This window comes from Sinocyclocheilus rhinocerous, unplaced genomic scaffold, assembly GCF_001515625.1.
Source record: "Sinocyclocheilus rhinocerous isolate Xijiao unplaced genomic scaffold, SAMN03320098_v1.1 scaffold1574, whole genome shotgun sequence".
Taxonomy (NCBI): domain Eukaryota; kingdom Metazoa; phylum Chordata; class Actinopteri; order Cypriniformes; family Cyprinidae; genus Sinocyclocheilus; species Sinocyclocheilus rhinocerous.
Genome location: NW_015625598.1, coordinates 242,964 through 254,934, shown reverse-complemented (window position 1 = coordinate 254,934; position 11,971 = coordinate 242,964). Strand labels below are relative to the sequence as shown.

At 39.5% G+C, this 11,971-nt stretch overlaps 2 protein-coding genes across 3 annotated transcripts in view; both read right to left on the bottom strand.

Moving 5' to 3' along the window:
* Positions 1-2,101: 2,101 nt before the first annotated feature.
* On the bottom strand, positions 2,102-4,197 carry LOC107758198 (synapsin-3-like; the record flags this gene model as incomplete). The annotated part of the gene is made up of 2 exons (XM_016575879.1): positions 2,102-3,038; positions 3,791-4,197. Coding segments are annotated over 2 exons (537 nt in total), but the record flags the coding sequence as incomplete, so codon positions are not given.
* Positions 4,198-6,870: 2,673 nt separating this feature from the next.
* LOC107758022 (synapsin-2-like) overlaps positions 6,871-11,971 on the bottom strand; it is a 91,938-nt gene continuing 86,837 nt past the window's right edge. Inside the window, exons 9-11 of one of the 2 annotated variants that reach the window (XM_016575669.1) lie at positions 10,500-10,602; positions 8,801-8,972; positions 6,871-7,146 (exon numbers count right to left, since the gene is read on the bottom strand). In XM_016575669.1, coding sequence (XP_016431155.1) covers positions 7,028-7,146; positions 8,801-8,972; positions 10,500-10,602 — 394 coding nt within the window. In that variant the 3' untranslated portion in view covers positions 6,871-7,027. Of the gene's footprint in view, positions 7,147-8,055; positions 8,336-8,800; positions 8,973-10,499; positions 10,603-11,971 lie in introns of those variants that run through there. The other variant, XM_016575662.1, reaches the window with a different exon arrangement.

The following is an 11,971-nucleotide window of genomic DNA, read 5'->3' as shown; positions in this document are numbered from 1 at the left end:
TCTCTCTCTCGCACACACACACACACACACACACACACACACACTCACTCACACATCTATAATAGATGTGCCCAAAAATGTTGCACGCGTCTATAAAGGTCTATTTAAAGACTATATAAATTACACTATAAACAATATAAATACGCTGCATACAGATTCGATGCATAAAGTGATTCTATTTTAAAACATGATGTAGTTTAAGTATTTCTACACGATTCTAAAAACCTGTTCTAAATTTTATATATATATATTATATATATATATATACTTTTGATGGCCAAAAAATGATTCTAAAATTTTCCGTAAATTAATTACACAAAGTTCTGATTTAGATTAAAAACGATGCATAATGCTCTTTAAACCAAAAAATAAAAATAAAAGACACTTCAGATTCGAAATTATTCTTTGATCAAAATAATTTTTCAATAGAAGTTCGAAAAGATTATTTGAAAATGCCTAAAATTCTAATAGCGTCTAGTTAGGCAGCTCGGCATGGTTTGAGACGCGGCCACTCTGTTTCTCCTCCCATCAGGAACACCTTTGGAACACATGGAGCAATGCGGAAGAGCCAAAGAAATCTGTGCCAAATTAACTGCATTACGCCAAGTTTACGTAACTATGCACCGATTACTCCACCTGCACCCAGTGAGATCACGAAAAATGCTTCAAGCGCTAAAACTAGTAATTTAGGCATTTAGCCAAATTTCATTTAGATACTTTTTTAAAATATCATTATTGGTATGGTGAAATTCATACAGCTAGATGTTAAATAATAATTAATAATTCCTTATGAACGCTTCGTTTTATGTGGAATTGCATGAGGAAGTGCACCGCTGCTTTCAGCTGGCAAACAATGAAGCCAAATCATATTTGTTTGTAATAATCATTACATCAGGTCGTATCAAAGTATGAACTCTTAATAGATTCAGCGTGGGCAGTTTCTCTCAACTTCCCTCTGTGTATCATTGAACCTTTCTGCCTCAGCTGCTTTTGAAATCCACTGCAATAGCTATAACAATTATTTGAAGTTACAGATATTGTTTCACACGATCACACGTTTAGATACGGATGTGGAGAGAGGCAGACAGGTTGGACGTCTCTAACATCAATCATGTGACTGGACAAAACCATTGAGAGAAAAAAGACTTTTCTTCTGACAGAGTGAAGTGACAGGTTGTGTGCACATATTAGTGTCATTCATTAGCAGGATTGCTATGTATGAATAAAAAATAATACTTTAATATGTAAGGAAGGGGTGGAGTCATGTAGTGATGACAAAGTGATTTGCTCCCAGAATACAAGTGCAATGTGAGAATTAAACCATGCAAGTTTTTCTGTTCCTGAATTTGTAGCCCTGACTCTTCTGTAGTGTCCTCTGTCTTTATAACTAAAAAGGGAAGATGTGACAAGGATTATAATTACATTCTGATATCAGCCCTTTTCACATCATTGAAAATATTACTGAGAGCTGAATTATAGTTTTGAAGACATATGTGTTTTCACTGTATGTCACGGGAATGTAGATTTACTTCATTATCAGACCTGTGGAGCTCTTGAGTCTTGTGACAAATGAGTGCTAATGACTTTCAAGGCGTTCAGGGTCTACATTTTTTCCCCACTCACTTTTTGTATAATAGTGTTAGTTTAGTTTACTGGATGGGATGTGATGGCATAGGCATAGGCATAGGCATTTACCATTTAACCATAAACAGTTAGCAAAAACATTAGTCATCTACTGCCACCTTCTGGAAATTCATATTCTCTAAGCTTCATGAATACAGTTGCTCACTTTTTCAATCTTGCTTCACAAATAAGAGTTGCACACTTTAGCCATCTCTCAGATGAGACTAAAGATTTATTTGTCACAAAGTACACAAACACATTTTTTTCCAAAGCATAACTTTTGAAAACCAAATGGCCAGGGTAATTGGTGTTTGCACTTACTGATTGGGTCCTCTGGTTCTAAAAATGTGAAGAAACAAACAAATACTGCAAAAAAAGGCTACAAATACATGCATAACGACGGTACGTGTCGCCACTCGATGCTTCAGCTGAATGTACACATAATGGGCAGACTGCAAACGGAGCACAGAGCACGCCGGTATGTCAGTGGAATGATGTGCCACATGTTTATTGACACTTGTACAGAGAAAACAATTATCACCGGGTCATGCAAAGCAATATCATTGCGCACAAAGAAAACACAACACGAACAGTGTGACGCCAGAATAAACATATATTCAAACTAAACTCCTGAGATGTTAAACATACAGTACAATACAATATGCAGAGATACTATAAACATGGCACTCATGAATATCTTGACAGGTTGATAAGTGCTGGATGCAAGCTATGTCGCTAAAACACCAGGCATTCCACTGAAATCCCACCACTGCACTGAAACCGACCAGTCCAAGCATTGATTACTGTAGGAAACTTGAATAGGAAAGTGCTTTTATAAAGATCCCGAGGAATTGTTGAACTAATGTCTTACTGGCTAATGCTTACAAAACACCAACTAGTTACACGCACACACACTACAGGGGAAACTAGTCACAAATATTTGTCTCTGGGTAAAGAAAACACACTACCACGATACAGCTACAACATCGAGGGGTTATAGACGACTTCTGCATACTCCAGCCTCCTGTAACTGATAGCTTAAGAGCCATCCCCTCCTCATATAAATCCCAGTGTTTCGGGGCAGAGCGACTCAAAAAAATGTAAACACCAACATCTTGCGAGAACAATCACTGTACATCACTCTAACCTTCTTAATTAACACTCGGATAATTACAGCAGAGTTGGGAGGAGGGGTTAAATGTACACAGCTACATGGAATTAACCTCAGACCAGGATGCATATCTGTCAAGTCCCTGGCCACCTTTTGGGCTGCGGGAGTTTGTCATTAGTCTGAGAACAGGCTTGCAAAAGACTTTCGCAAGTTTCGAATGGTCTCCGCCTTAGCTTCATCCTCGTTGCTGGAGCGGAAGGTCTCGCCAAAGGCGTTGAAGGCGTTGGTCAAGGACTGGGATTTGCTGCAAAACAGTGAGCACAGTAGAAGGCAAATTAGATCATCTTTGAAGTTACACCTTCATTTGGGCATTCATGTAATTTCAGTGAACACGAAAGTAAGGTGTTGGAGGCAGAGGATCCCAATCCCACTCATGGAGATTTACCTTCCTGCAGAGTTTGCAGCTCTAAACCAGGCCAATCACAGGATTCGATTTCACTTGAAAAGCACAAGCGGGTAAGGTAGAGCAGAGCTGAGTCGTGCAGGAAGGTAGGACTGCATTCCAACTCACATACTGTCTGTCCTATATTCTATGCTACGCTTGGATTAGCAGGTCCCAAAACATAGTACATTGAAAAAAAAAAGAGAACTGATTTGCATCATTTCTTCAACTTCGGCATATTGGCTTACTTCATATGTCAAAGTTAAGGTTTACCACCACCAGCATAGTGTATACATTTTTATAGCAGTCAAAATGGGATTTAGCCCAATTCTCCAGGAGAGGCACCCCTAATGTAGGACAGGGGTGTCCAATCCTGCTCCTGGAGCGCCAACATCCTGCAGAGCTTAGCTCCAACCAGCTCCAACACACTTGCGTGGAAGTTTCTATCGAGTCTGAAGACCTTGATTAGTTGGTTCAGGTGTGTTTAATTAGGGTTGGGGCTAAACGCTGCAGGACAGTGGCCCTCCAGGAATTGCAGAACGGTTTCTTGGACATGGACATGCCTTGCAGCAAATGATCTCCAAGCACTGAAGCAATAGTGAAAAGATTCTTACTTCAACAGAGGATGAGTTGACTTCTGCTGGGGTGCAGGCTGATCCTCCACAGGAGGCTGAGAATTGGTGGGTTTCACTGGGGTAGGTTGGGCCAGGGCCGGGGTGGGAGCAGGGGAAGGAGTTGCTCTAACAGGGGCTGAGAGTGCCTCAGATGGAGCAGTAGTCTGATCTTGGGCTTCAGGTTTGACTTGCTCTCTGAGCACCGGTTTAGGCTGGAGCTGAGGTTTAGCTGGCGATGGGGGTTTAATAGGAACTTTGGCTGGGGATTGCTCTTGAGCTAGGACCAGATCTGGCTGGGTTTGACCAGGATTCTGATCTCTGTCTCCCAGTTGAGCTTTTGGTTGGGCCTTGGTGGGAGGTGGGGTTTGGGGTTTGGGTTGGATCTGAGGCTTGGAGTTCCGGGGACATTGTTTTCAGTGTGTTTGATGAGTACATTCATTGATTTCATTAGTTATACTTTTCACAAAAAAAAATATTTCAGGTTTTCCCACTCTTTGGTAATGCATGCAAATATACTTAAGTAAACATTTCCCATGCAATATAAGGACATATTTTAAACTCTGAACATAGATACCTCTTGCAAATTATAGATACCATCTTGCATGTTGATAAAACAGTTAAAAACATCAATATACAGAACAGGCACTACACTGATAACACCCCAGATATCCCTCTTATACATATTCAGCCTTGTACAAGAACACGGAGAATCATGTCTTTATAAGTGGAAAAGCTCATTGTTTGTAAAATATTGCATTATTAAATGTCAAGGCCAAATCTGTATCACTATATTAGCTTATTTAATTTAATGTATTTGCATAAAAAACAGTGACTCCACTGAATGGCTAAAAAGCGGTACTTCTAAATGACCTCTTATAGGGATACTATAAAATTGCATTGCATTCATGACGCACAGGTGACGGCTGTGAGAGAAATATCTCTAATCAGTTTTTAAACAGTCGTAACATAGATTATTGAAAGGTATCTCTTAACATTTGCTTTCTTATTTGGGTGAACGTCACAAAAACATGTTTAGGTCATTTTTCACGACAAAATAAAAATAAAACGAAAGTATATTGAACAAAATGAAATTCTCATACAGAACAGGCACTACACTGATAACACCCCAGATATCCCTCTTATACATATTCAGCCTTGTACAAGAACACGGAGAATCATGTCTTTATAAGTGGAAAAGCTCATTGTTTGTAAAATATTGCATTATTAAATGTCAAGGCCAAATCTGTATCACTATATTAGCTTATTTAATTTAATGTATTTGCATAAAAAACAGTGACTCCACTGAATGGCTAAAAAGCGGTACTTCTAAATGACCTCTTATAGGGATACTATAAAATTGCATTGCATTCATGACGCACAGGTGACGGCTGTGAGAGAAATATCTCAAATCAGTTTTTAAACAGTCGTAACATAGATTATTGTAAGGTATCTCTTAAAATGTGCTTTCTTATTTGGGTGAACGTCACAAAAACATGTCTAGGTCATTTTTCACTACAAAATAAAAATAAAACGAAAGTATATTGAACAAAATGAAATTCTCATTACTGCAGTGCATCCAGACATTTTACTTTGAGGTTTTTTGCTATTTCCTAATATTTTTGTGGTGATTCTCTTTAGATTCTGATTGGTGTATACTATGTGTGTGTTTTTCATTTAAATAGTTAAAATATGCAGTGATATCCCCCCCCCCTAATCGTCATGAAAATAATGCAAAAAATTGCAATGCAAAAAACCTCAATGGCTTTATTTTCATTATGCAAAATATAAGTTCTTGTATATTCTTTTGATTTTGGGGTGATATATTAACATGACGCATTCTTGACAGGTTTCTTGTGGTTTGACTATTCCACTACAGTAAGTTTTGTATTGCTCAGAAGGATATGTAACATAAGCTGACAGTCAAGAGGTCATGGGAGGAAGGACTCATCTGCTAAATCTAGCCTCCTATTCTGAAACCTTCATTAAACCTGATCCTAAAATTGACTGGCTTAAGTTTGAAATGTAATGGCCATTCAGTTTTATGGAAATCCTTCCGATGGCTTATCTGTTTACAGTTCAACAGGTTGAAAGAAAACAAATGTTTAAGACAGCTTCAAACAATTCCAAAGAACCACCTTCCAACACCTCACATAAATCATGCTGAAAAATAGTAAAAACACACATCTTATTTTTTTAAAACAGAAAGTTATTGAATGCACATGTTGTGTATTCAGCATGTAAAGACATGGACTTACAACAGCAAGCTTGCTTGCACATCACTCATGCAAAACCACAAACACTACATTCAAATAACAAAAAAGAAAAAGAAAAACAACAACATCACACATATAGCACACACACACACAAATGTTACAGCACACATCCGAAAGCAAAGAAATCTCAGCTAGACGATTAGAAACTACCCTTACTGAAATAAGTTCAAGTTGTACAAAAGGTCATAAGTCTTTCATAGTACATATTGACCACATGAGACACCACAGCACTGGACTTTGCTTAGGCACAGTTAGAATTGTTCTTTAGCTGGCAGCGACGACCCTGGAAACCACACGACTAACTAACTAACAAGGAAACGAATGCAGCCATCAGAAGCAAATAGGGACAGAAATGTGAACAGTACAGAAAAACACTTCATAGGGGCGAACGACACAGTCAAGGCAGATTCTGAAGAGCACAAGCTCCAAACCACTGCATCTGTCACTATCCTAACCTCAACCAGCACCAGTGAACTGAGCTTTTGTTTTATTGTGGGCTGAACCGTGTATCTGGAATTGTGACACACACAAATGTTACAGCACACATCCGAAAGCAAAGAAATCTCAGCTAGACGATTAGAAACTACCCTTACTGAAATAAGTTCAAGTTGTACAAAAGGTCATAAGTCTTTCATAGTACATATTGACCACATGAGACACCACAGCACTGGACTTTGCTTAGGCACAGTTAGAATTGTTCTTTAGCTGGCAGCGACAACCCTGGAAACCACACGACTAACTAACAAGGAAACGAATGCAGCCATCAGAAGCAAATAGGGACAGAAATGTGAACAGTACAGAAAAACCCTTCACAGGGGCGAACGACACAGTCAAGGCAGATTCTGAAGAGCACAAGCTCCAAACCACTGCATCTGTCACTATCCTAACCTCAACCAGCACCAGTGAACTGAGCTTTTGTTTTATTGTGGGCTGAACCGTGTATCTGGAATTGTGGCAGTAGAAATCATTTTGCCTGGACTCGTTTTGGTCCGACTGCAACTCCGTTACAGTCGAGAATGTACTGCAAACAACCTTGTGGAGGGGTCCGCTGGCCGAGGGTCTTGTTGGGCTCAGTCAGGCTTTCTTTTAAGGCAGCGCTCTGTAGACACACACAAACAAACACACTCAAATGTTTTTCAGTCTTAGTGTATTTCTATTGATTCCACACCAGGGGGCAACACTAGACAGAAAGAAGACATTGGGAGAAAATGCTTTGCTAATTTAAAGGGATAGTTCACCCCAAAAAATACAATTCTGTCATTATTTACTCATTCTCATGTTGTTCCAAACCTGCATGGTTTTCAAAACAAGATGTCTCAGTGTTTTGTTGTTGTAGCAGCAGGTTTTCCATTTACCTAAGAAGACCTGGCAAACTATTTAACAAACCTGTCTGAGACTGAGAGCAGTTATCTAAAATGATATGAGAAATAAATCGAACAAACACTTTCTTAGAAAAACTACAATCTGAATGTGTATTGTACTGAAATCCTTCTGATATGTCACTTAATTGCATAATCATTTGGAACATAGTGTATATTCTGTTAGAGTGTTCCGGTCCAGTAACACTGGGGTTTGACGACCGTACTTGTGCAGGTTGTACAGTGGTTGGAGGTCTTTGTGGGGATCGAGCTGCTATGCGGCCCGGTTCCTGGTTCATCTTGGCCAGGACGATGGCAGCGATCAGCTGCCGGTCCTCCAGCTGGTGATCTCCAATCAGCTGCATCGATGAGCCCACCACCTACAGCCAAACACATGCAACAGCATTGCTACAGGAAGATTGAGCGATCTATCTGTAAACATCCAGCAGATGCAGCATAGTGGAACTGATGTCCATGCTTCCAGACGGAAGTGTGTGTGATGTGCTGCTCCCGCTCTCAGTGAGGATGCGCTCATTCACTGTGTGCTAAACTAACTAACAAGGAAACGAATGCAGCCATCAGAAGCAAATAGGGACAGAAATGTGAACAGTACAGAAAAACCCTTCACAGGGGCGAACGACACAGTCAAGGCAGATTCTGAAGAGCACAAGCTCCAAACCACTGCATCTGTCACTATCCTAACCTCAACCAGCACCAGTGAACTGAGCTTTTGTTTTATTGTGGGCTGAACCGTGTATCTGGAATTGTGGCAGTAGAAATCATTTTGCCTGGACTCGTTTTGGTCCGACTGCAACTCCGTTACAGTCGAGAATGTACTGCAAACAACCTTGTGGAGGGGTCCGCTGGCCGAGGGTCTTGTTGGGGTCAGTCAGGCTTTCTTTTAAGGCAGCGCTCTGTAGACACACACAAACAAACACACTCAAATGTTTTTCAGTCTTAGTGTATTTCTATTGATTCCACACCAGGGGGCAACACTAGACAGAAAGAAGACATTGGGAGAAAATGCTTTGCTAATTTAAAGGGATAGTTCATATACAAATACAATTCTGTCATTATTTACTCATTCTCATGTTGTTCCAAACCTGCATGGTTTTCAAAACAAGATGTCTCAGTGTTTTGTTGTTGTAGCAGCAGGTTTTCCATTTACCTAAGAAGACCTGGCAAACTATTTAACAAACCTGTCTGAGACTGAGAGCAGTTATCTAAAATGATATGAGAAATAAATCGAACAAACACTTTCTTAGAAAAACTACAATCTGAATGTGTATTGTACTGAAATCCTTCTGATATGTCACTTAATTGCATAATCATTTGGAACATAGTGTATATTCTGTTAGAGTGTTCCGGTCCAGTAACACTGGGGTTTGACGACCGTACTTGTGCAGGTTGTACAGTGGTTGGAGGTCTTTGTGGGGATCGAGCTGCTATGCGGCCCGGTTCCTGGTTCATCTTGGCCAGGACGATGGCAGCGATCAGCTGCCGGTCCTCCAGCTGGTGATCTCCAATCAGCTGCATCGATGAGCCCACCACCTACAGCCAAACACATGCAACAGCATTGCTACAGGAAGATTGAGCGATCTATCTGTAAACATCCAGCAGATGCAGCATAGTGGAACTGATGTCCATGCTTCCAGACGGAAGTGTGTGTGATGTGCTGCTCCCGCTCTCAGTGAGGATGCGCTCATTCACTGTGTGCTAACATAGAAAACAGTTTCCATAGCAACACAGCCATGTCAAGACTAAGATAAAACATTTCAACAGCAACATGTTGTACAGAGAGAAATCTATGCTTTGATCATTATAGTCCATCATCTGACATGAGATTATTCGTCAGACTTGAAGTCATTTGAATAGACACACATTTCTAAGCTATAAAGGAAGAATTATGTCCGTTTTGGAGACAATGAGATGATTTTGTCATTGTGGCATGCCACTGCGAGAAAACAATCATGACCACATCCTTCCATGATGGAAACTCACAATATTGTCTTTTTTTTTTTACCACATCAAAATAAATTTACTGAAAGCACTAGAAATGAGGCATGTTTCTGAGAAATGTTATTGTCTTGTGAGATCAAGAAATATCTCATTATTGTCAATGCCCACTCCCAAAGAGACAAAAACTGCAACCTGTTCAACAGTCCTGAGCATCACTGTGTCTGATTAAGACCAGGCAGTTTGAGTTTCAATTTGTAACTAGTGTGCAGTGGTTACTGTTTAATCAGAGTGATGTATTTAATTTGGAAGCCGTACAATTTCTTTGTGTGTTGAAGAGAGCCAAATTTAAGAGATTCTGTAATAACTGTTCTCATTCACTGAAAATAACACAAAATAACGTTAGGACACAGCTTTGTGTCTTGTGACCGATTGCGACATGCTAAAGGTTTGGATTTATCTTCTCATTGAGAAAAGGGAAGATGCCCAGCACTTAAAACTTTGACTTTGCTCCTCACACAAAGCTATCGTTTGGCTTCAGAAGACATGCAATGCTCGGTGCTAAAAATCACTGAAGTCAGTTTGTTGCAAAGAAATGATTGTAACTGTACTTTTATGTGCTTGTTACGTCTTTTACATTGCTGAGAGGTGCTTTAGAGGTTTAGGTGGACTCAGGTGCTCAAAAATAGCCTGTTAATAGTGTACTGTAATTAAAAGTATTGTGTCTCTAAATCTATCTGGCTGTTATGTGTTATAGTGTTTAAAATGGATTTGATTTATAGGGCTGGGATGGAGTTCTAAAATCTCATCATGACAAAAGTTCTACTTTTGCATGAGGAAAAAGTGAGCTTCCAAAGAACTACTGCAATGTCTGACTCACATTCCTAACAATGGATTTGGCAAGGATTTATGTGTTTTCTGCAAAACCTCATAAAGCATGCACACATTTGTCTGTGTCCTGGCACAATACACAGTCACTGCGGTCAGCGCCTCCTCTCATGACTATAATCTTCTGTCTCTTCGTCTGGTGTTGATCTTCAACTATCAGCTCGCATGCAATTATATAGAGGCCGGGTGGCTTATGTAATGCTTGAATCAGTGCTTGCATCACTATGCTCTCACCTCAGTGATATAGTCCTTTCCATCCTTTCCATGTATGGCTTTAACAGCACAGATATCTAGACCTCCAAAGACATCTGCACAGGCGTCCACCCACAGCTTATATCTGCAGGACAGAAGAGCATGTCACTAAAGAGCTTCCCAATTCCCGATCACTTCCCAAAGACATGTGTTGAACTATTATTAAATTAACTCCCTGTTGAACACCCATTTCAACATCCTGATCTACTTCAGTATTATTCTTACAGAATTGTCAGTACTATTCATTTTGTTTCCTTCCTGCTACTGGATGTTGCATTTTACATCACATTTATGAATTAAACTCATCTTTTGGTTATGTTGCACTGGTCAGTATGCCAGTCGTCTTGGACTTTATAGAAATTCACTATTTGCAAGGAGAAAGTTTTTTTTTTTTAATCCCCGCAAATAAGGTTGTTCAGCTAGTCATGTGATCTCAACATTTATTCTCACAGATAATTTTGATTCATTTAATCAGAAACTAAGGTTAAAATGTACAGTATTTGCAATGTACATCTGCATCATTTGTATGCATAATTGGGCAGCATATGTGCAGTTTTTGTTTCCAGCACCACATTGATTGAACTAATAAATTCTGAAGCGCTGCTGTAGCTTGTTGTTTCTGATCTGTAATGGCCAATCTGGGATACGTTTCCTGTACAATGCCATAACTCACTAGTTAAATACCATAGTGCAATAATGCATTGGTGGAGAAATTAACTAGCTAGTCACGACTGTTTCCCAAAAGCACAGTATTTTTGTAGCACATTAATCGTTCAAATCATGTTGGTTCAACAACATAGGACTGGAATTAATAAAACAATAAGCCCCAAGAAGCCGTGGTTTACAGTGAATTTATAACAGCTAAGGGGCGTTGTTAGGCACGACGCGAAGCGGAGCTGTTATAAATTCACTGTAAACCACGGCTTCACGGGGCTTATTGCATTTATAAAACGGTTATTCCATATACGTAGTAAGGTTTCACAAAATAAAACAGAGCAAATAAAGTGTAATGATATTAATAAAAACAGTAATCTTCCACCAAACAATGTAGCTCCTCTGAAACAGTTGTGGTTGCAACAAAGTGGTTGCCGAGCAACACACAGAAGTAAACAAAGGTGTGTGTTTGTAGAGTAATTTACAACAGCTTCGAACGCGGCTCAGCCAATCAGAATCAAGCACCGGAACTATACGCTTTATAATGATCTCTTTTTTCTCCACTGTTTTGCTTTATTTCCAGATGCTGAAATCACGGGTCCTCCTAGACATAAGCCTCTTAAAAGATGCTTTCATTCTTTTGAAAGTAAAATATGTAGAATGAAATTTGTGTGTATGTATATACAGTATATACAGGTGCATCTCAATAAATTAGAATGTCGTGGAAAAGTTCATTTATTTAAGTAATTCAACTCAAATTGTGAAACTCGTGTATTAAATAAATTCAATGCACACAGACT